Source organism: Panulirus ornatus, chromosome 5 (assembly GCF_036320965.1).
Source record: "Panulirus ornatus isolate Po-2019 chromosome 5, ASM3632096v1, whole genome shotgun sequence".
NCBI classification, from domain to species: Eukaryota; Metazoa; Arthropoda; class Malacostraca; order Decapoda; family Palinuridae; genus Panulirus; species Panulirus ornatus.
Window position 1 is genome coordinate 9,125,263 of NC_092228.1, and position 25,002 is coordinate 9,150,264.

At 38.6% G+C, this 25,002-nt stretch overlaps 1 protein-coding gene across 5 annotated transcripts in view; it reads left to right on the forward strand.

The window, feature by feature from the left end:
- The window catches only part of Klp98A (kinesin-like protein 98A), a 132,699-nt gene that overhangs the window by 46,071 nt on the left and 61,626 nt on the right, over positions 1-25,002 (forward strand). For 4 of the 5 annotated variants that reach the window (XR_011712561.1, XR_011712564.1, XR_011712572.1 and 1 more), the window contains exons 18-24: positions 7,327-7,467; positions 9,988-10,039; positions 11,684-11,786; positions 15,467-15,555; positions 21,084-21,182; positions 21,465-21,548; positions 22,027-22,168. Coding sequence is in view for 2 of the 5 variants with exons in the window: in XM_071661024.1 (XP_071517125.1) it covers positions 7,327-7,467; positions 9,988-10,039; positions 11,684-11,786; positions 15,467-15,555; positions 21,084-21,182; positions 21,465-21,548; positions 22,027-22,168 (710 nt within the window). In the remaining 3 variants the exon portion in view is untranslated. Of the gene's footprint in view, positions 1-7,326; positions 7,468-9,987; positions 10,040-11,683; positions 11,787-15,466; positions 15,556-21,083; positions 21,183-21,464; positions 21,549-22,026; positions 22,174-25,002 lie in introns of all 5 variants that reach the window. The other variant, XM_071661025.1, reaches the window with a different exon arrangement.

The window sequence follows — 25,002 nt, forward strand, 5'->3', positions numbered from 1 at the left end:
TACCTTTGATGCTTGTTTTCAACTAGAACTCCATCAGGGGGTGGCCACGACAATAGTCTCCATAACTTGTGAACTCCAGTGCCACTGCTTAGCCTTTAGTGCTTCACCCTTAACAGGCCATTGGCAGAAGGCAATTCTAGCACAGTGTTTGCAGAGGTTCCTACTTAATGTTCCTACTGACTTCTGCCCAATGCATCTGCCTAATGTTCCTACCTACTACATCTACTTAATGTTTTACGTAATGCCCTTGCCTAAATATTCCTTCCTACTGCTACTATCTATTGCTCCTTGCATTTTGCCAAAAGGCAGGGGTAGCAGATAGTGCTCACTGCAAGAAAATCATGTTATGAAGAATGAGCTGTATGAGTTAAGTGTTGTCAAATGTTGTGTTTGACAAGGAGAGATTGTATGTTTGTTGACAGAATACCAGTAATCCACATGTGGATGAGGCAGAAAAAAAGATAGCCACCTGGGTCAGAGGAGTGCAACTTGACTACCATGAAGTCCTGGCATACTAAGCAGGCATCACTATACCTCTGATACCCATGTGGGTTTTACTGGCAATATACCTCTCTAGTTGTTGGCTGCCTATCAGTATTTTGTCAGAAATGAAAAAATAAAAAAATCAGTGATATATATATATATATATATATATATATATATATATATATATATATATATATATATATATATATATGTATATATATGTGTGTGTGTGTGTATGTGTGCGTATGTGTGTGTATGTGTGTGTATGTGTATATATATATATATATATTATCCCTGAGGATAGGGGTGAAAGAATACTTCCCACGCATTCCTCGCGTGTCGTAGAAAGCGACTAGAGGGGACGGGAGCGGGGGGCCAGAAATCATCCCCTCCTTGTACTTTTTTAACTTTCTAAAATGGGAAACAGAAGAAGGAGTCACGCGGGGAGTGCTCATCCTCCTCGAAGGCTCAGATTGGGGTGCCTAAATGTGTGTGGATGTAACCAAGATGTGAAAAAAGGAGAGATAGGTAGTATGTTTGAGGAAAGGAACCTGGATGTTTTGGCTCTGAGTGAAACGAAGCTCAAGGGTAAAGGGGAAGAGTGGTTTGGGAAGGTCTTGGGAGTAAAGTCAGGGGTTAGTGAGAAGACAAGAGCAAGGGAAGGAGTAGCAATACTCCTGAAACAGGAGTTGTGGAAGTATGTGATAGAATGTAAGAAAGTAAATTCTCGATTAATATGGGTAAAACTGAAAGTTGATGGAGAGAGATGGGTGATTATTGGTGCATATGCACCTGGGCATGAGAAGAAAGATCATGAGAGGCAAGTGTTTTGGGAGCAGCTGAATGAGTGTGTTAGTGGTTTTGATGCACGAGACCGGGTTATAGTGATGGGTGATTTGAATGCAAAGGTGAGTAATGTGGCAGTTGAGGGAATAATTGGTATACATGGGGTGTTCAGTGTTGTAAATGGAAATGGTGAAGAGCTTGTAGATTTATGTGCTGAAAAAGGACTGATGATTGGGAATACCTGGTTTAAAAAGCGAGATATACATAAGTATACTTATGTAAGTAGGAGAGATGGCCAGAGAGCGTTATTGGATTACGTGTTAATTGACAGGCGTGCGAAAGAGAGACTTTTGGATGTTAATGTGCTGAGAGGTGCAACTGGAGGGATGTCTGATCATTATCTTGTGGAGGCTAAGGTGAAGATTTGTATGGGTTTTCAGAAAAGAAGAGTGAATGTTGGGGTGAAGAGGGTGGTGCGAGTAAGTGAGCTTGGGAAGGAGACTTGTGTGAGGAAGTACCAGGAGAGACTGAGTACAGAATGGAAAAAGGTGAGAACAATGGAAGTAAGGGGAGTGGGGGAGGAATGGGATGTATTTAGGGAATCAGTGATGGATTGCGCAAAAGATGCTTGTGGCATGAGAAGAGTGGGAGATGGGTTGATTAGAAAGGGTAGTGAGTGGTGGGATGAAGAAGTAAGAGTATTAGTGAAAGAGAAGAGAGAGGCATTTGGACGATTTTTGCAGGGAAAAAATGCAATTGAGTGGGAGATGTATAAAAGAAAGAGACAGGAGGTCAAGAGAAAGGTGCAAGAGGTGAAAAAAAGGGCAAATGAGAGTTGGGGTGAGAGAGTATCATTAAATTTTAGGGAGAATAAAAAGATGTTCTGGAAGGAGGTAAATAAAGTGCGTAAGACAAGGGAGCAAATGGGAACTTCAGTGAAGGGCGCAAATGGGGAGGTGATAACAAGTAGTGGTGATGTGAGAAGGAGATGGAGTGAGTATTTTGAAGGTTTGTTGAATGTGTTTGATGATAGAGTGGCAGATATAGGGTGTTTTGGTCGAGGTGGTGTGCAAAGTGAGAGGGTTAGGGAAAATGATTTGGTAAACAGAGAAGAGGTAGTAAAAGCTTTGCGGAAGATGAAAGCCGGCAAGGCAGCAGGTTTGGATGGTATTGCAGTGGAATTTATTAAAAAAGGGGGTGACTGTATTGTTGACTGGTTGGTAAGGTTATTTAATGTATGTATGACTCACGGTGAGGTGCCTGAGGATTGGCGGAATGCGTGCATAGTGCCATTGTACAAAGGCAAAGGGGATAAGAGTGAGTGCTCAAATTACAGAGGTATAAGTTTGTTGAGTATTCCTGGTAAATTATATGGGAGGGTATTGATTGAGAGGGTGGAAGCATGTACAGAGCATCAGATTGGGGAAGAGCAGTGTGGTTTCAGAAGTGGTAGAGGATGTGTGGATCAGGTGTTTGCTTTGAAGAATGTATGTGAGAAATACTTAGAAAAGCAAATGGATTTGTATGTAGCATTTATGGATCTGGAGAAGGCATATGATAGAGTTGATAGATATGCTCTGTGGAAGGTATTAAGAATATATGGTGTGGGAGGCAAGTTGTTAGAAGCAGTGAAAAGTTTTTATCGAGGATGTAAGGCATGTGTACGTGTAGGAAGAGAGGAAAGTGATTCTTCTCAGTGAATGTAGGTTTGCGGCAGGGGTGTGTGATGTCTCCATAGTTGTTTAATTTGTTTATGGATGGGGTTGTTAGGGAGGTGAATGCAAGATTTTTGGAAAGAGGGGCAAGTATGAAGTCTGTTGGGGATGAGAGAGCTTGGGAAGTGAGTCAGTTGTTGTTCGCTGATGATACAGCGCTGGTGGCTGATTCATGTGAGAAACTGCAGAAGCTGGTGACTGAGTTTGGTAAAGTGTGTGAAAGAAGAAAGTTAAGAGTAAATATGAATAAGAGGAAAAAATGCAATTGAGTGGGAGATGTATAAAAGAAAGAGACAGGAGGTCAAGAGAAAGGTGCAAGAGGTGAAAAAAAGGGCAAATGAGAGTTGGGGTGAGAGAGTATCATTAGATTTTAGAGAGAATAAAAAGATGTTCTGGAAGGAGGTAAATAAAGTGCGTAAGACAAGGGAGCAAATGGGAACTTCAGTGAAGGGCGCAAATGGGGAGGTGATAACAAGTAGTGGTGATGTGAGAAGGAGATGGAGTGAGTATTTTGAAGGTTTGTTGAATGTGTTTGATGATAGAGTGGCAGATATAGGGTGTTTTGGTCGAGGTGGTGTGCAAAGTGAGAGGGTTAGGGAAAATGATTTGGTAAACAGAGAAGAGGTAGTGAAAGCTATGCGGAAGATGAAAGCCGGCAAGGCAGCAGGTTTGGATGGTATTGCAGTGGAATTTATTAAAAAAGGGGATGACTGTATTGTTGACTGGTTGGTAAGGTTATTTAATGTATGTATGACTCATGGTGAGGTGCCTGAGGATTGGCGGAATGCGTGCACAGTGCCATTGTACAAAAGCAAAGGGGATAAGAGTGAGTGCTCAAATTACAGAGGTATAAGTTTGTTGAGTATTCCTGGTAAATGATATGGGAGGGTATTGATTGAGAGGGTGAAGGCATGTACAGAGCATCAGATCGGGGAAGAGCAGTGTGGTTTCAGAAGTGGTAGAGGATGTGTGGATCAGGTGTTTGCTTTGAAGAATGTATGTGAGAAATACTTAGAAAAGCAAATGGATTTGTATGTAGCATTTATGGATCTGGAGAAGGCATATGATAGAGTTGATAGAGATGCTCTGTGGAAGGTATTAAGAATATATGGTGTGGGAGGAAAGTTAGAAGCAGTGAAAAGTTTTTATCGAGGATGTAAGGCATGTGTACGAGTAGGAAGAGAGGAAAGTGATTGGTTCTCAGTGAATGTAGGTTTGCGGCAGGGGTGTGTGATGTCTCCATGGTTGTTTAATTTGTTTATGGATGGGGTTGTTAGGGAGGTAAATGCAAGAGTTTTGGAAAGAGGGGCAAGTATGAAGTCTGTTGGTGATGAGAGAGCTTGGGAAGTGAGTCAGTTGTTGTTCGCTGATGATACAGCGCTGGTGGCTGATTCATGTGAGAAACTGCAGAAGCTGGTGACTGAGTTTGGTAAAGTGTGTGGAAGAAGAAAGTTAAGAGTAAATGTGAATAAGAGCAAGGTTATTAGGTACAGTAGGGTTGAGGGTCAAGTCAATTGGGAGGTGAGTTTGAATGGAGAAAAACTGGAGGAAGTGAAGTGTTTTAGATATCTGGGAGTGGATCTGGCAGCGGATGGAACCATGGAAGCGGAAGTGGATCATAGGGTGGGGGAGGGGGCGAAAATTCTGGGAGCCTTGAAGAATGTGTGGAAGTCGAGAACATTATCTCGGAAAGCAAAAATAGGGTATGTTTGAAGGAATAGTGGTTCTAACAATGTTGTATGGTTGCGAGGCGTGGGCTATGGATAGAGTTGTGCGCAGGAGGATGGATGTGCTGGAAATGAGATGTTTGAGGACAATGTGTGGTGTGAGGTGGTTTGATCGAGTAAGTAACGTAAGGGTAAGAGAGATGTGTGGAAATAAAAAGAGCGTGGTTGAGAGAGCAGAAGAGGGTGTTTTGAAATGGTTTGGGCACATGGAGAGAATGAGTGAGGAAAGATTGACCAAGAGGATATATGTGTCGGAGGTGGAGGGAACGAGGAGAAGAGGGAGACCAAATTGGAGGTGGAAAGATGGAGTGAAAAAGATTTTGTGTGATCGGGGCCTGAACATGCAGGAGGGTGAAAGGAGGGCAAGGAATAGAGTGAATTGGAGCGATGTGGTATACCGGGGTTGACGTGCTGTCAGTGGATTAAATCGGGGCATGTGAAGCGTCTGGGGTAAACCATGGAAAGCTGTGTAGGTATGTATATTTTGCGTGTGTGGACGTATGTATATACATGTGTATGGGGGTGGGTTGGGCCATTTCTTTCGTCTGTTTCCTTGCGCTACCTCGCAAACGCGGGAGACAGCGACAAAGCAAAAAAAAAGAAAAAAAAATATATATATATATATATATATATATATATCTTCTTGGTCAATCTTTCCTCACTCATTCTCTCCATGTGCCCAAACCATTTCAAAACACCGTCTTCTGCTCTCTCAACCACGCTCTTTTTATTTCCACACATCTCTCGTACCCTTACGTTACTTACTCGATCAAACCACCTCACACCACACTTTGTCCTCAAACATCTCATTTCCAACACATCCATCCTCCTGCGCACAACTTTATCCATAGCCCACGCCTCGCAACCATACAACATTGTTGGAACCACTATTCCTTCAAACATACCCATTTTTGCTTTCCGAGATAATGTTCTCGACTTACACACATTCTTCAAGGCTCCCAGGATTTTCGCCCCCTCCCCCACTCTATGATCCACTTCCGCTTGCATGGTTCCATCCGCTGCCAGATCCACTTCCAGATATCTAAAACACTTTACTTCCTCAAGTTTTTCTCCATTCAAACTTATCTCCCAATTGACTTGACCCTCAACCCTACTGTACCTAATAACCTTGCTCTTATTCACATTTACTCTTAACTTTCTTCTTTCACACACTTTACCAAACTCAGTCACAGCTTCTGCAGTTTCTCACATGAATCAGCCACCAGCGCTGTATCATCAGCGAACAACAACTGACTCACTTCCCAAGCTCTCTCATCCACAACAGACTTCATACTTGCCCCTCTTTCCAAAACTCTTGCATTCACCTCCCTAACAACCCCATCCTTAAACAAATTAAACAACCATGGAGACATCACACACCCCTATGTCTGTGTGTGTATATATATATGTATACATTGAGATGTTTTCCCTGGGGATAGGGGACAAAGAATACTTCCCACGTATTCCCTGCATGTCGTAAAAGGCGACTAAAAGGGGAGGGAGTGGGGGGCTGGAAATCCTCCCCTCTCGTTTTTTTTTTTTTTTTTTTTTTTTTAATTTTCCAAAAGAAGGAACAGAGAATTGGGCCAGGTGAGGGTATTCCCTCAAAGGCCCAGTCCTCTGTTCTTAACGCTACCTCGCTAATGCGGGAAATGGCGAACAGTTTGAAAGAAAAGAAAGAATATATATATATATATATATATATATATATATATATATATATATATATATATATATATTAAAAAGTTTTTCAGCACTCTTAAGTTTGCATCTGTTATGTTTTGGGGCTGAATTTTTTCTGTGTGAATACATCTCCAGTTACGATAGGAGTCTGAGGGAAAATAGGATTGTTTTACCAGAATTTAGCCTAATAGTCAACTCTTTAGCTAAAGTACCCATCTATTTTATTATGTAGGAGGTAGATGTGTAAATGATAGATATTGAATCTTTCCAAAAAAAATTTAGGAAAAATAATTTTATATGCCATTAAATATTATGTATTACCTTTTTGCTGTATCTAAAGTAGAATGTTGAACTGGATCTTCTTAAAGCATTATATTTACCAGCCATATCTGGATATGTTGTTAAAAGACTGACCAACTAAGATGAAAACTCTTCTTACAGATTTCTTCTTCTTGGTTTGAATATCATGTATGTAAAGCAGTGACGCCACTTAAGTTTTTGTTTTTTTTGAAAGAAGTGGTTATATTAGAGATATGACATCAGGAGGGAATTGAAATGGGGAAAGACAGAAAAATAAGAAGTGAAAACTGAAAATGAGAATTTGAAAAGGTTCGTGAATATATGAGTTTGATTGTAGATAAGAGGCTGTTGCACCACTAGTAGGATGAAAGGAAAGAAGTACTAGTGAGAAAAATGAGTGATATTCTGTTTCTCTAACAATAATACTTTCATGGACTGCCAGGCCATCTAGTTTACTACAGAACTACGTTGCATGAAACATGAAAATGATTGATATATTTCTTAGCAGACTAACAAAACGTTGTCTCGGTAGAAAATGTTGACAAATCTTTTGATATTTGTTTTGATGTGGTAAGGTGAACCAGTATGTTAATAGTGAAGCATTTATTGTATTTATTACTAAATTTCAGATTAGCGCTGTTGATTGAACGTGAAGTCCAGAGACGTGTTTTAGAAGAGGTGGTTGCTCGAGAAAGTGCCGCATTGAGTTCAAGACCGCATTACAGAAGAACTTACCGCTCCATGAGTGCCTCAATGGATCCTACCAGTTTGTAAGCATAGATTTTTTTCTCTCCATTATGGTTTATCATGCAAGCATTGATAGATATCTCTTGATAATGTACCAGCTAGGTCTGTCCAGCCAAAACTCATCCTTTACGAAAGATGCTGAGGTATTTGCAGCAAAATGCTTGTCAAAGTGGGTGTGCTCTCAGTCAAGCAGCAGCCACCACCAGTCTGACATTGCTGGATCCACCTTCTACTGACTCTCATATAGCTCACACATTTCTTGATTTTCATTGCACATGCACATGCCACTTAGGTATCCTGCTGTAGAGCCAGCTTTTGTACATTTAGAATCACTTTCTCTTTTACTATTACGTATGTATGTATATGTTATAGATTTGTAATTAGACTCTAGTTATTTGGGATGTTTTCAAGTATTATCAATTTTTTATTTGATTTTAAAGAGAATACATGCAGTAGTGTGTGGTATATTTCTGGATGAAGCATTGCCATGGCATTAGGGAAAGAGACCAAATAACCTCTCTTCAAAAACAAAGAGAAGGCAATTTTGCCAGAGTGTAGGAGAAGGTCTACCATGCTTTCAAGATGTTTAACACTAGTCATATGAGGCACTTGGCATGGTCTGAAGAGGTCTCATACAGTATTGGCGAACAAAGAAACTTTTGAAGAACTATACAAGAGGTCAAGCATTAACCCCATAGCTACTCCATAAGGATATATATGCAAGCTGGGCAACTCTTTGAGTGTTAATTAGAGTTTGCACCTCTATTTTATAACTGTAAATTGAGCCTGGGTGGTGGCGGAGTTGGCAGAGTATGATAATTCCTCTCAATCAGTCATTCTCTAGTCATAGCAATGACAGCACACTTTTGCAAATTTTCTAGGAAGGAAACTGTGTTACTTTTAACTGGATTTAGAGGACCAGGCAGATGATCCTGAATTACTTGACGGTGATGATCTGCCTTCACGTTGTGTGAAGAGTGAATATTATGGATACTAGCTCCTCTAGCATTGATAGTCGATCATGATGAGGCAGGAGAAGGTGTTGCCAGCAAAAGTGAAGGTATTGTAGCTAGCGCCAACCTGACCTTGACAACACCTCACATGACTGATGCAGCTTGAAATAATACAATCCTTTTTAATTTTGCTGGTGTAAATAAAGTTATCAGTGAATCATGTTGATTATGACAAGAAAAGATATATTTATCCCTGGGGGTAGGGGAGAAAGAATACTTCCCATGTATTCCCTGCGTGTCGTAGAAGGCGACTAAAGGGGAAGGGAGCGGGGGGCTGGAAATCCTCCCTTCTTGTTTTTTTTTTTTTTTTTTTTCAAAGAAGGAACAGAGAAGGGGGCCAGATGAGGATATTCCCTCAAAGGCCCAGTCCTCTGTTTTTAACGCTACCTCGCTAACGCGGGAAATGGCGAATAGTATGAAAGAAAAAAAACAGAATTAATAATCAATTTTTTGGTATTGGTAAAATAAACAAATGAAATGTGCAGTTTGAGGGAAGAAGGAGGTATCACATCTTAGCTCTGTCTCAGCAATATGCTCTCATTGAAAGTTTTTGCACTTTTGTTTCTCCATAGGAAAGTTAAGGTCTATATCACCTGTTTCTCAGATTTTTCTTATTTCTATATAATGTTCTGCCTGTTTATAAGAAAATACTTTTCCCCTTTACTTGAAAAACACCCATATTTCAGAAAACCCAAGAATTTCAGATACTTGCTCAAGTGCAAATTAATGGAACATTATATTACAAAAATTTAAATCATATCAACATAAATGAATAATTAGTGTATTGATTAAACTAAAAGTAGCACATGAAACTTCATGTACTACTAAACTTAAGATCTGTATGATATATCTACAAACAATGCATTAGATTAGAGCCATGCATATGGCTCTAGTGATGAATGAATGATATGACTCAGTAATTACATGTACAAATAGTTTGATGTTATTACATATTATGAATATAATTGAATCACTGCATTTTAGTAATCTTTTGAGTACAAATGAACAAACATAAAGGTGACAAAATAGTTAGCTTTTCACAGCTTCAGCTACACACAAAAGCTAGAAATATGAATATAAATCCTGACTGATTGATGAATTGGTTTAATACAGGAACATTTATTTAAGTGTATATCTTTGTGCTACATTGTGCTTTGTAAAAGTGTAAGTTTTAGTAATGAAATGATTTTAGTTGTAGTTTTTCATATAAAGCATGATAGCAAGTGCATAATATTCTCTGAATTTTAGTCACAGTTTTCCATAGGATACAGTAATAGTGTTCAGGATTACCTGTCTATCTATATATATCTCTGACACCTGTTCCAGTTGGAGCCCCCTCAAAGGAGAACCACCAAAAAATGTTTGATTGGGTAGTAAAGGGGTAGCAAGATAGCTAGCATACCCCAAGGAATTGGATGTCCTGCTTCCTTGCCAGCCTGCAGACTTAATTGCTGAGAAATGTAGATAGACGTACTGCATCCATCACATGTAAATGGGAAAGGAGTTAAAGATATTTTTTTTCTTTTACAGAGGAATGAGGGTTTTGACACCGTCAGAAGTGAGGCCATACATTTCAATGAGTGTAAGTTACCTACAGTTTTGTGTTAATGTTTTGAAGAAGTAACTTCTATACATAAGTGATATGCCAAAGTCACATAAACATTACCTTTATATATCGAGCAAATGTTTATTTGTCACTTACAGACTGGCCCTATGGCTCTATAAGCATCAAAGAAAATGCTGAAGGATGGCTCAAAATACCATTTTATCCTTTGAACAGGAAATTGCTCAAAGAGTGTTCAGAACGTGGGCTCAGTACACAAAATGTTTCCTCCTTGATTTTATCCTCTTGTCCATCTTTATTTATATAAGGCCATCTAATGTTTGTTCACAGAGATCCAGCAGCTACATAGCAAACCATTCTAGCCTGCAACATCATTAGCATGGAGTGCAGATCTCAGGTGTTCATGCTATTGATGTGTCTACTTTCATCAGCTTTCTGGGTTCTCACTTCTGTGACTTTTGCTTCTAGCCTAAAGAGATCTCAGATATTTATGATCTGGTTTTGTTTATTGATATGAATTGTAAGAAACATTTTCTGGGTATCATGGGGCAGCTAGACTATCGGGTGTTTATGAGTTTATTGTTGGACAGTGGATTACAATACTTTGCTTTTCAGATACCTCTGTTATTTTTCACAAAAGTTTATAGTTGTAGAGTAATTATGTTATGTTTGTTAATGTTTAATTTTCAGGAGTTTAACAATATGTATTTTCTCTTTTTTTGTGGTATGGTGGCAACTATAGATCTTGTGGTTGCCATGTCACCCTTCTCTAATTATGTAGCATAAGAGATATCTTGATAACACCTTTAGCATTTAAAGGTGATGCCTCACCTCCCATGTGTCCCACCCCGACAGACTTCTCTTGATCCTTCATATTGGTTAATCATACTATTGTATTTTATGTTTAAGAAAAACCCCTTTCCTGGGGATCCCTAAAGTTTAGGGACTTTTGGGGTAAAAGGAAGCAGAAGAGTGCATAGTCAAATAGTTAGTGTCAGGATTGAATAGGATAACTAATATAATTCATTAAGGAAAGGAAGAGGATAGGAGATATAGGAGAATCATACAGAGGCCTGTGGTTGAGAGAATATTCATCATCATTTGTAACAGTAGATCTCTGATTCTCCAAGCTTGCATTTTTTTTCTTTTTTAGTACTCTTATTCCTCATGAAGAGCCTTTACCTTACTGTAATCAATTTCCAGTAATAGCCCCATACCAGGACATTGATCTACGTGAACTTTTTTTTTACATTCAAAGCTTGTTGGTACATACACAATCCACAGTCATGAACTCATGACTGGATATAGTGGAAAAAAATTTTGTGTGAAAGTGGAGGTATAAATGAAGACTTTAGTCTCATGTAGTGAATCAGCTTAAGGTGCAAAGTAAAAAAGTAAGAAAATCATTTTACTGTTTTGGAAGTTCATATTTCAATTTAGCATGTAGATATGGGTTGGAGCTCAAGTATGACTTAATGTAACCCTTATTCCATATCTGTTATGAATTTGAGGTTCACTCTGTTTGCTGTACTGCAGAATTCCATCATACTGAAAAGGATATCATATATTTCATTATACCAAAGCTATACATATTTTTGGTTACTTAAAACTGCTTTTGTTTCTCTAATCCATATATTTAATATGATTTGTTTTCATCTCCAGGCTGGCTATGAGATGGAAGGTGAAATTGGGAATCGCCTCTACCAGAGTGCTGCATCTGCAGATGATTTGTTGCTCACCCCTGGTCCTTTGCAGTCTCCTTTAAGTAACTATTTATCTGAACAAGAAAAAATTATGTTATTAACGCTTAACCCTTTTGTTGCATAATTTCATTTCAAGCTGGTTCCCAAAGATGGCAATACACCAACAAAAAATGAAAATATTGATTTGTCTTTTTCTATTACTTTTTGAAACTCAGAAGGAGATATATTTTCTAGATGTCACAAAAATGCCTTGAAATCCATCTTGGATACAGAAATCGTATTTACTCTAGAAAAGGCAGAAAATAGGTGGGGGGGAAACACCCCCCCCCCCCCCCCCCACACACACACACACACACACACACACACACACACACAAGACACATAATAACTCCCAATTATGTCATTAAACAGCTAGAATCATTTACTATTACAAAAATAAATTGGAATGCTGGAATGCCATTATGCATTATATAATATTACTGTTTATATAAGAAGTGAAGGGGGTTTCTAGAAAAGTGACAGATTTCTGGTGTAAAATAAGTTATTTTATGACGATTTTTATTTTTCAACCTTACTTGCATGTAGATTTAATGAAAAAATGAGTAATATCCTAATTTTTAATTCTGATACCCAAAACTACATATCAAATGTGTTACATAAAACAAATGCAGTCCAAATCTGGAAGGTTCTGTTCTTCAACATTCTCAGTCTTCTGCCATTTCATGATGTCTTTTAGATATTTTACCTTATTAATTGGGAAAGCCAGAATGTTGAAGTACACATCATTTTATCTCAAATAAATGTCATAAGAATCTTTTTAACTACATCTTTTTGTATTTACATTAAGCAGCCACATATCCTGTAGGTAATTTTGTTCCACTCATAGATTTGCACTTTCCAATGATGAATAAGCTAAATAACCTATGGTGAAGTCTTTGTCACAGGTAGATTAATCCAATGTAGTCGTTCCAAATGGAGTGTCGTTATTTGATTTGTTCTCTCCCTTCATTCTTTACATTGATTTGGATTGAATTTTGATAGTTATCTGTTCAGCCATTGTTTATTTACCTATTTTTCTAGCTTTGTGGAAGGTCTTAAGAGTGTACAATATGGGAAGTAAGTTGCTAGAAGCAGTGAGAATTGTTCATCAAGGTTGTACGGCATGTGTAAAGTAGGAATAGAGGAGAGTGATTGGACCCCAGTGAGAGTTGATCTGTGGCAAAGGTGTGTAATGTCCCCATTGTTGTTTAATTTGTTTATGGATGGGGTGGTTAGGGATGTAAATGCAAGAATTTTGGAGAGATGGGCAAGTATGCAGTCTGTTGGTGATGAGAGGGCCTGGGAAGTGAGTCCGTTGTTGTTCACTGATGAAACAGCACTGGTGGCTGATTCAAGGAAGAAACAGCAGAAGTTGGTGATTGACTTTGGGAGTAAGTGTGAATAAGAGCAAGGTTACTAGGTTCTGCAGGGTTGAGAGATAAGTTAGTTGGGATGCGAATTTTAATGGAGAAAAATTGGAGGAAGTGAAGTGTTTTAGATATCTGGGAGTGGATTTAGAAGCAAATGGAACCATGGAAATGGAAGTAAGTCATAGGGTGGGGTAGGGAGCGAAGGTTGTAGGAGTGATGAAGAATGTGTGGAAAGAGAACATTATCTCAGTGTGAAAATGGGTATGTTTGAAGGAAAAGTAGTTCCTACAATATTATATGGTTGCAAGGCATGGGCTATAGATAGGGTTGTACGAAAAGGGTGGATGTGTTGAAAATGAAATGTTTGAGGACAATATGTGGTGTGAGGTGGTTTGATTGAGTAAGTAATGAAAGGGGTAAGAGAGATATGTGGTATTGAAAAGCGTGTGGTTGAGAGAGCAGAAGAAGGTGTGTTGAAATGGTTTGGAGATATGGAGAGAATGAGTGAGGAAAATTTGACAAAGAGGATATATGTGTCAGAGGTGGAGGGAAGAAGGAGAAGCAGGAGACCAAATTAGAGGTGGAAGGATGGAGTGAAAAAGATTTTTAGTGATTGGGGTTTGAACGTGCAGGAGGGTGAAAGGTGTGCACAGAATAGAGTGAATTGAAATGATGTGGTATACTGAGGGCAATGTGCTGTCAGTGGACTGAACCAGGGCATGTGAAATGTCTGGGGTAAACTATAGAAAGGTCTGTGGGGCCAGGATGTTAATAGGGAGTTCTGGTTTTGGTACATCACACATGACAGCTAGAGACTGAGTGTGAACATATGTGGTCTTTTTTGTCTATTCTCCTGGTGCCACCTCACTGGCAGAGGAGTTGGCAATGCTGTTCCTTGTGGGGCATGGTAGCACTGGGGATGGATGAAGGCAAGCAAGTATGAATATGTACGTGTGTATATATGTATATGGCTGTGTATGCGTATGTATATATGTAGATATGTATATGTATGTATATGGATGTGTAGGTAGATACGTGTGTATATGTGTGGATGGATTTCTTCATCTGTTTGGTGCTACCTAGCTGATGCAAGAAATGGCGATCAAGTATTATTTTTTTTATTATACTTTGTCGCTGTCTCCCGCGTTTGCGAGGTAGCGCAAGGAAACAGACGAAAGAAATGGCCCAACCCCCCCCATACACATGTATATACATACGTCCACACACGCAAATATACATACCTACACAGCTTTCCATGGTTTACCCCAGACGCTTCACGTGCCTTAATTCAATCCACTGACAGCACGTCAACCCCGGTATACCACATCGCTCCAATTCACTCTATTCCTTGCCCTCCTTTCACCCTCCTGCATGTTCAGGCCCCGATCACACAAAATCTTTTTCACTCCATCTTTCCACCTCCAATTTGGTCTCCCTCTTCTCCTCGTTCCCTCCACCTCCGACACATATATCCTCTTGGTCAATCTTTCCTCACTCATTCTCTCCATGTGCCCAAACCACTTCAAAACACCCTCTTCTGCTCTCTCAACCACGCTCTTTTTATTTCCACACATCTCTCTTACCCTTACGTTACTCACTCGATCAAACCACCTCACACCACACATTGTCCTCAAACATCTCATTTCCAGCACATCCATCCTCCTGCGCACAACTCTATCCATAGCCCACGCCTCGCAACCATACAACATTGTTGGAACCACTATTCCTTCAAACATACCCATTTTTGCTTTCCGAGATAATGTTCTCGACTTCCACACATTCTTCAAGGCCCCCAGAATCTTCGCCCCCTCCCCCACCCTATGATCCACTTCCGCTTCCATGGTTCCATCCGCTGCCAGATCCACTCCCAGATATCTAAAACACTTCACTTCCTCCAGTTTTTCTCCATTCAAACTCACCACCCAATTGACTTGACCCTCAACCCTACTGTACCTAATAACCTTGCTCTTATTCACATTTACTCTTAACTTTCTTCTTCCAAAAAATTATAATAATTTATCTAGCCACAATAACAGAGTAGTTTATTGTAGTACTTTGCACTTGAACATTTTTTTAAGCTCTGCATCATCAGCAAACATTTCTCTCTCAGTGTGTGGTGGCAGTTGCTGAATGTCCATCATTGATAGTCACATGGCTGACAATTAGAGTAGGTGGTCATCATGAGCTGGTAGGCATCTTTTCCCAGTCATCCAGACTATGTGTTTAGTCCTTTTTTTATAGTTTCTTTTATAATTGGAACTATTTTGGTAACTGTTGATAATGATAAGAATTCACCCATTCCTACAATATCAGTGACATATCTTTTCTTACAGCTGACTATGACATGTCATGTGGAATCTGTATCTGTATACCTGGCTATGAAATGAGGGGAGCTGGCTCAGCTGCTCATTGGGAATATGAGGTTTGTGTCCTGGTAATTTCATTTTTGCTCTATGTGCTGTGTAAATTGTACAAATACACAATTTTATCTATAAATCATATAAAGACTTTTTTGCTTATTCATGGCTGTATTCTGTTGAATTTGTGATGGTATAGAGTTACCAAAAATCCATGTTGTTGCATTAATTGTTCCCCTGTGAAAAAAAAATATATGTTATATAAGTATCAGTTAGTATATGCAAAGTAAATTGGTAGGCAGCCAACGACCAGGGAGGTATAGTACCAATACTACCTGTCTGGGTATCAGGAGGGTTAGTGACATCTGCCAGCACTTTAGTAGTTCTCAAGTTGCACTCCTCTGACCCAGATAGCAGTCTTTTCTTTCTGACACACTAACATATGGAATACTGCCATTATGTCCACAAACATACAATCTCTCTCTTGTCATATGTAATACTTGACAACACTTAACTTACGTACCTCAATCTTCGTAACTCTAGATTTTCCTATGGTGAGCACTATGCGCTAACCCTGCCTTTTGGCAAAATGGTAGGAGCACCAGATAGAAGTAGTAGGTAGGAACATTTAGGTAAGATTATTAGGTAGAAACATTAGGTAGAAGCAGTGGGTAGGAGCATTAGATAGAAGTAGTCATTAGGAACATTAGATAGGAGCCTATGCAGACACTGCACTAGACATTACCTCTGCCAGTTAAGGGTGAGGCACTAATGGTTAAGAAGTGGCACTGGAGTTCTTTAATTATGGAGACTTTGTTGCTGTGGCCACCCTTTGAGGGAGTTCCAATTGGAACAAGCATCAGAGATATAGATAGAGAGATAGATAGAGATTAAAAAAGGTTATTGAAATTGGAGACACACACAGGTGATTGTAAGTGATGTGAATAAGCAGATTATACTCTAAGATGAAGAAATTAAACAGAGTTTTGAAATTGTTTATCCATCTTGGCAAGTCCAGTAAGTCAGCTAATATGATGATACATGCTGTTGCTCAGCCACATCTATAGTGTTCAGTATTGCTTGACTTCGCTATAGAAATTCTGTTATTTTTATTTTTATGTTTTTGTGGGAGCAAATGAGTTCGGGTGAGTAAGAATCAGTAATTTCATTAAGAATAAGATGTTTTGAAAGGAGGTTAATAGTGTGAGAAAAACAAGAGAACAAATGGGAGCATTGGTGCATCATGATTTATGACCAGTTCATCATAGAGAAATCAGTGAGATCAGAATTCAATAAGGGGAACCCATCTCAGCAAGGAACATCTTGGATTAAGATTTAGTTTGTTGGCCAAATCTAGCCTGGGGTCCATGATGTCAGGACAGTTAGATTTCCCTCTGGCTTACCTGAGGAAATACTCTTGTGTTTGGGTGAGAGAGTATCATTAGATTTTAGGGAGAATGAAAAGATGTTTTGGAAGGAGGTAAATAAAGTGCATAAGACAAGAGAACAAATGTCGGTGATGGGGGCTGATGGGGAGGTAATAACAAGTAGTGGTGATGGGAGAAGGAGATGGAGTGAGTATTTTGAAGGTTTGTTAAATGTGTTAGATGACAAAGTGGCAGATATAGGGTGTTTTGATCGAGGTGGTGTGCAAAGTGAGAGGGTTAGGGAGAATGATTTGGTAAACAGAGAAGAGGTAGTAAAAGCTTTGCGGAAGATGGAAGCCGGAAAGGCAGCAGGTTTGGTTGTTATTGCATTAGAATTTATTAAAAAAAGGGGGTGACTGTGTTGTTGACTGGTTGGTAAGGATATTTAATGTATGTATGACTCATGGTGGAGGATGGATGTGCTGGAAATGAGATGTTTGAGGACAATGTGTGGTGTGAGGTGGTTTGATCGAGTAAGTAACGTAAGGGTAAGAGAGATGTGTGGAAATAAAAAGAGCGTGGTTGAGAGAGCAGAAGAGGGTGTTTTGAAATGGTTTGGGCACATGGAGAGAATGAGTGAGGAAAGATTGACCAAGAGAATATATGTGTCGGAGGTGGAGGGAACGAGGAGAAGAGGGAGACCAAATTGGAGGTGGAAAGATGGAGTGAAAAAGATTTTGTGTGATCGGGGCCTGAACATGCAGGAGGGTGAAAGGAGGGCAAGGAATAGAGTGAATTGGAGCGATGTGGTATACCGGGGTTGATGTGCTGTCAGTGGATTGAATCAAGGCATGTGAAGCGTCTGGGGTAAACCATGGAAAGCTGTGTAGGTATGTATATTTGCGTGTGTGGACGTATGTATATACATGTGTATGGGGGGGGTTGGGCCATTTCTTTCGTCTGTTTCCCTGCGCTACCTCGCAAACGCGGGAGACAGCGACAAAGTAATAAAAAAAAAAAAAAAAATATATATATATATATATATATATATATATATATATATATATATATATATATATATATATATTAAGCGACAAAGTATAAAAAAAAAAATATATATATATATATATATATATATATATATATATATATATATATATATATATATATATATATATATATATATATATATATCAGAGTTGATAGAGATGCTCTGTGGAAGGTATTAAGAATATATGGTGTGGGAGGCAAGTTGTTAGAAGCAGTGAAAAGTTTTTATCGAGGATGTAAGGCATGTGTACGTGTAGGAAGAGAGGAAAGTGATTGGTTCTCAGTGAATGTAGGTTTGCGGCAGGGGTGTGTGATGTCTCCATGGTTGTTTAATTTGTTTATGGATGGGGTTCTTAGGGAGGTGAATGCAAGAGTTTTGGAAAGAGGGGCAAGTATGAAGTCTGTTGGGGATGAGAGAGCTTGGGAAGTGAGTCAGTTGTTGTTCGCTGATGATACAGCGCTGGTGGCTGATTCATGTGAGAAACTGCAGAAGCTGGTGACTGAGTTTGGTAAAGTGTGTGAAAGAAGAAAGTTAAGAGTAAATGTGAATAAGAGCAAGGTTATTAGGTACAGTAGGGTTGAGGGTCAATTCAATTGGGAGGTGAGTTTGAATGGAGAAAAACTGGAGGAAGTGAAGTGTTTTAGATATCTGGGAGTGGATCTGGCAGCGGATGGAACCATGGAAGCGGAAGTGATCATAGGGTGGGGGAGGGGGCGAAAATTCTGGGAGCCTTGAAGAATGTGTGGAAGTCGAGAACATTATCTCGGAAAGCAAAAATGGGTATGTTTGAAGGAATAGTGGTTCCAACAATGTTGTATGGTTGCGAGGCGTGGACTATGGATAGAGTTGTGCGCAGGAGGATGGATGTGCTGGAAATGAGATGTTTGAGGACAATGTGTGGTGTGAGGTGGTTTGATCGAGTAAGTAACGTAAGGGTAAGAGAGATGTGTGGAAATAAAAAGAGCGTGGTTGAGAGAGCAGAAGAGGGTGTTTTGAAATGGTTTGGTCACATGGAGAGAATGAGTGAGGAAAGATTGACCAAGAGGATATATGTGTCGGAGGTGGAGGGAACGAGGAGAAGAGGGAGACCAAATTGGAGGTGGAAAGATGGAGTGAAAAAGATTTTGTGTGATCGGGGCCTGAACATGCAGGAGGGTGAAAGAAGGGCAAAGAATAGAGTGAATTGGAGCGATGTGGTATACCGGGGTTGACGTGCTGTCAGTGGATTGAATCAAGGCATGTGTATGGGGGTGGGTTGGGCCATTTCTTTCGTCTGTTTCCTTGCGCTACCTCGCAAACGTGGGAGACAGCGACAAAGCAAAAAAAAAAAAAAAAAATGACTCATGGTGAGGTGCCTGAGGATTGGCGGAATGTATGCATTTGTACAGAGGCAAAGGGGATAAAGGTGAGTGCTCAAATTACAGAGGTATAACTTTGTTGATTATTCCTGGGAAATTATATGGGAGGGTATTGATTGAGAGGGTGAAAGCATGTACAGAGCATCAGATTGGGGAAGAGCAGTGTGGTTTCAGAAGTGGTAGAGGATGTGTGGATCAGGTGTTTGCTTTGAAGAATGTATGTGAGAAATACTTAGAAAAGCAACTGGATTTGTATGTAGCATTTATGGATCTGGAGAAGGCAGATGATAGAGTTGATAGAGATGCTCTGTGGAAGGTATTAAGAATATATGGTGTGGGAGGCAAGTCGCTAGAAGCTGTGAAAAGTTTTTATTGAGGATGTAAGGCATGTGTATGAGTAGGAAGAGAGGAAAGTGATTGGTTCTCAGTGAATGTTGGTTTGCTGCAGGGGTGCATGATGTCTCCATGGTTGTTTGATTTGTTTATGGATGGGGTTGTTAGGGAGGTAAATGCAAGAGTTTTGGAGAGAGGGGCAAGTATGCAGTCTGTTGTGGATGAGAGAGCTTGGGAAGTTAGTCAGTTGTTGTTCACTGACGATACAGCGCTGGTGGCTGATTCATGTGAGAAACTGCAGAAGCTGGTGACTGAGTTTGGTAAAGTGTGTGAAAGAAGAAAGCTGAGAGTAAATATGAATGAGAGCAAGGTTATTAGGTACAGTAGGGTTGAGGGACAAGTCAACTGGGAGGTAAGTTTGAATGGAGAAAAACTGGAGGAAGTGAAGTGTTTTAGATATCTGGGAGTGGCTTTGGCAGCGGATGGAACCAATGGAAGTGGAAGGGAATCATAGGGTGGGAGAGGGGGCGAAAGATCTGGAGCTTTGAAAATGTGTGGAAGGCGAGAACATTATCTCGGAAAGCAAAAATGGGTATGTTTGAAGGAATAGTGGTTCCGACAATGTTATATGGTTGCGAGGCGTGGGCTATAGATAGAGTTGTGCGGAGGAGGGTGGAGTTTTTCTCCATTCAAACTTACCTCCCAATTAACTTGTGTCCCTCAACCCTACTGTACCTAATAACCTTGCTCTTATTCACATTTACTCTCAGCTTTCTTCTTTCACACACTTTACCAAACTCAGTCACCAGCTTCTGCAGTTTCTGACCCGAATCAGCCACCAGCGCTGTATCATCAGCGAACAACAACTGACTCACTTCCCAAGCTCTCTCATCCACAGTGAATTTATATATGAATTTACAAACTTTTTGATTGGTTTTCATTGCCAATTAGATTTGATATTCAGTGTCTGTACCAGTAAAAGTCACCCCTATCGGCATCATTTTGAAGGTTTGTGTCATTAGTGTTCACTTTGACCCTGGAAAATTTCCTGCAAATGCCTTTTGCTGATCGTCCCATTGTAGTAAACAGAGATTAGTTGTGCACTGTATTGAGTGGTCAGAATTGTTTTTTTAACTCAAATTATTGTTATTTTGCTATAAGAGAACTGCTTTGAAAAAGTGCTGTTGGATATTTTTCTCAATGTTAAGCTTAATTTTCCATGTATTTCTATATCTCTAACCAAGAAATTTGTATTTCATGATAATGATAGTAAGTACATATTTCAGTAAATTATAAAATTAATTTGTATATATGAAGTTTAAGGTCTAATTGTTTAAGAATTTGTTTTTCACAGCTATGCTTAGATGTTTTAAGGAAGGTGCTTATGTTATGTGCTAGACTGAGCTTTGTGATCAGTATTTATATAAGTACATATCAGTTCAGCTTCAGCAGTTTTAATGTCTTCTTAATTTTTATGGCTTCAGGTAAAAATTACAGCTGGCAATGATTCCTGGACAGTTTTTAGAAGGTATCGAAGATTCAGGGAGCTCCATATGTACATGTGTCATAAATATGGACAACCGGTAAAAATTGATTCTTTTTTCGGTTTATTAAGATCTATCAGGGTAAAAAATTTGTTATGAGTAACAAGGGAAAAGTAATTAAGTCATGTTAAAACTTTGTATAATTCTTTTGTTTTTTATTTGTCTGTTGTAACACTACTGATATTACAGTTTTGATTGAAATAGTCAACTTTCCTAACAGTGAGAAAGTGTTGTATGAAAAGAAATAGATTTATTAATTTTTCTTCAAAACTTAGAAATGTAAATGAACTCCATTAACTAATATCTGTTTTTATTCATTAGGTTGAAGAACTTTACTTTCCTCCTCGGCGACTCTTTGGTAACTTCTCTGAGAGAGTAGTCGCTGAGCGCAGAGGACAACTTGAGGTGAGAATTTCAAAATGTGTCTTCATGTTAAGATGATTGAGAGAATGTTGAGAAGATGCTAACAGCAGTTTTTGTGTGATGCAGAGGACATTCAGAGATGAGGATTTTAAAGTCCATCTTCACAAAAGATTTAATCCTGTTGATAAAATGCTAGTCCTCCAGCTGTGTGCATTGGGCAGAAATGAGTTCCATTCATAAACAAATACTGCTCTTTCTTATATCACCAGATCATTATGATTTATACCTTATATGGAAGATTCGTTGTTCTTTTTAGGATATGCTTTATATCATATGGTGCAAGTGGAAGACATTGCTTAAGTTTTGTGCTTTACAAAATAAAAATGAGAATCTGTAGGAATCACAAGGAATGAGGTTCTAGCATGATTAGCTATACTAGTGTTGATTATTGTTCATTTGTATTTATAGTAAGCGTACGATCTTTGAACTATTCTTATATGACAATGATATTCTATTTCAGGTTTACCTACAGCAGTTAATTGTGTTGTGCAGTGAATTAGAAGGATCCCCCTTATGTGGTGCGCCCCCTTCCCGTTCCACCCTGGCATTCTTCTCTCCCTTCTTTCAGCGGGGAGTTTTTGAAGCCTCCAGACATACTACAAGTTAGGTTTTGAGACATACTGGTAGTTCTCTTGAAATATTGTCACATTCATTTTTGTGCCATGGATATATTAGGAACTGTGTACAGAATTTTTGAAGTGTAAACATATTTTAGATCTGAGATATGCAAATGTGTATAATCTGTAATCATAAACCTGATTGTGTAAGTATCAGACTTGGTTTAAAGTATTACGGTACTGTAGAATCATACAAAAAATTCATTGTAATAAACCTGTTTAGAAGTGTATAATTTGTAAATTTTTATATATTTAGGTTAGTAATGGTTAGATATGGTAGTATCAGGTGCATCTTATTTTATCATCATACTCTTAGAAAATTGGAAACTCCGTAGAAGTGTAACTTAAATTAGATTATACCAGTCCATGAAGTCATTGATAGGAAAATTTGTATTGAACAAATCAAAATCATTGAAAAGCATTAATGCTGTGCTCAGCACCATCACTGGTTTTTAATCATGAAATTTTGATCTTTAAAGTACAACGGCCTCATAATATCATTCCTCCAAAATTGTTGGATCATTGTGTTGTTTAGCATTCATTTTTTAATTTTCTTATAGCTATCTCTTCCTCCAGTCTTCTGTGATTTAGTTAGAAAACAGACATTATAGTATTTATGTATGGCAATATACTTTTTCATAGTATACTGAACAGCATTAGAAGTGTGTTCTGGAACAGAATCTCTTAAAGTATTGTCAGGTATGGCTAGAGTTCTCTAAGTATTATATGGTAATGAATGTACTACATATATGTCATCATATTTTGATCTTTTGTTGAAGTTGATAGTAGTCAGTTTAAGCCATTCATTTTGTAAGCTCATCTCATTTTTAAGTCAGTTTTGAAACAAGTGTGCAAATATCATGAAGCCATGTGGTAGGTGATTTGGAATACATTACTAATTTAAGGTATTTCTTGGAAACTCCACTTATAGTGTAATAGTTTCAAGACAGTGGGGTTTCAATGCATATAATGCAAAACAAAAAAGCTATGTTAGTAAAAGATTTAAGAACAATATTTTTGTGAGATTAATGGGAAATATTGGCAAACAATGTTTTTCATATTCTATGATACATCATTCGAGGTATGATAGGATGGCAATTTTCCTGATATTGCAGATTTTTTCCATAACAATCATCTAAGCAAAAACATCATTGTTAGCTCAGTTTCCTGTAACTGTATCATTATGCAGCTGGAGCATTAGGCCAGATTCTTGAAGTGAATGTTGATGATAACACTGTAGTAGTAGATTTTTATGTTGCTGATTTATGATGATATAGTGGGAGAAGCCTTACAAGTTATATACTTAAATAATGTTAATGGTAGAATCAGTAGCACTTTCTGCCTTTTCATTAGGTTGCATGTTAATGTGCTTGAAATAAACTTTTGCAGTAGTGTTTGAGGCAGGATGATGTAAATGCAACCAAAGGTTGGTGTATATTCTTCATTTACTTTTGCCAGTGATGTGTATGTTCTTTCACAGATAAAAGACAATATATGTATCATTGAATGGGATATTACCAATATTTTGTAAACATTCAGCAGTTAGAGATACTTCTACATGAATGCATACTGTTCATTATGATGCTATACTTGAAAAGTAGGCCATTTAGCATTTATATATTGAAGTATTACCAACAGTTTTTATGTACTTGCTGATTTTATGAAAAACAATTCCTAATATAAAATTTGTACATATGTAGTTAATATGGCTGTAAATAGGGTATAAAAGTATTCATACAAATGTTAATATTGCATTAGATTGCAGTATTACATACATCACCAATTTGTATTTATTTTAAAGTATGGGTGAACAGTAATTGAAATTATTCTCTTTATGACTGTGTGTATGACACTGTTATAAAAGTATTACATCACTTTGATTATGGATATGTAGTGTATGAAGTTGGAATGAAAATGCTCCTGTTATTATTTAGCATTCTGACTGAGAGTGAGCATTCTAAGCTAAATTTTACTGAGATTTGACTAAGAATGTCACTGTATATAAGGCCATTCATTATTTATTTGTTCCTGGTCCTACTTGGACTGAACCAGGGCATGTGAACATCTGGGGTAAACCATGGAAAGGTCTGTGGGGCCTGGATGGGGATAGGAAGCTGTGCTTTCAGTGCATTACACATGACAGCTAGAGACTTGGTGTGAATGAATGTGGCCTTTTTTTTTTTCTGTTTTTCTGGTGCATCCTCCCTGAAGCAGGGGGAAGCGATGCTGTTTCCTTTGGGGCAGGGTAGTGCCAGGAATAGATGAAGGCAAGCAAGTATGAATATGTACATGTGTATATATGTATATGTCTTTGTATGTGTATGTATATATGTGTGTATGTTGATATGTACATGTATGTATGTATGTATATGTGTGTATGGGTGTTTATGTATATATATATATATGTATATGTGAGTGGATGGGCCATTCTTCGTCTGTTTCCTGGCACTGCCTCACTGATGTAGGAAACAGTGATTAAGTATGATAAATAAAGAAATAAATAGATATCTGATAGAGTGGCAGATATAGGGTGTTTTGGTCGAGGTGGTGTGCAAAGTGAGAGGGTTAGGGAAAATGATTTGGTAAACAGAGAAGAGGTAGTAAAAGCTTTGCGGAAGATGAAAGCCGGCAAGGCAGCAGGTTTGGATGGTATTGCAGTGGAATTTATTAAAAAAGGGGGTGACTGTATTGTTGACTGGTTGGTAAGGTTATTTAATGTATGTATGACTCACGGTGAGGTGCCTGAGGATTGGCGGAATGCGTGCATAGTGCCATTGTACAAAGGCAAAGGGGATAAGAGTGAGTGCTCAAATTACAGA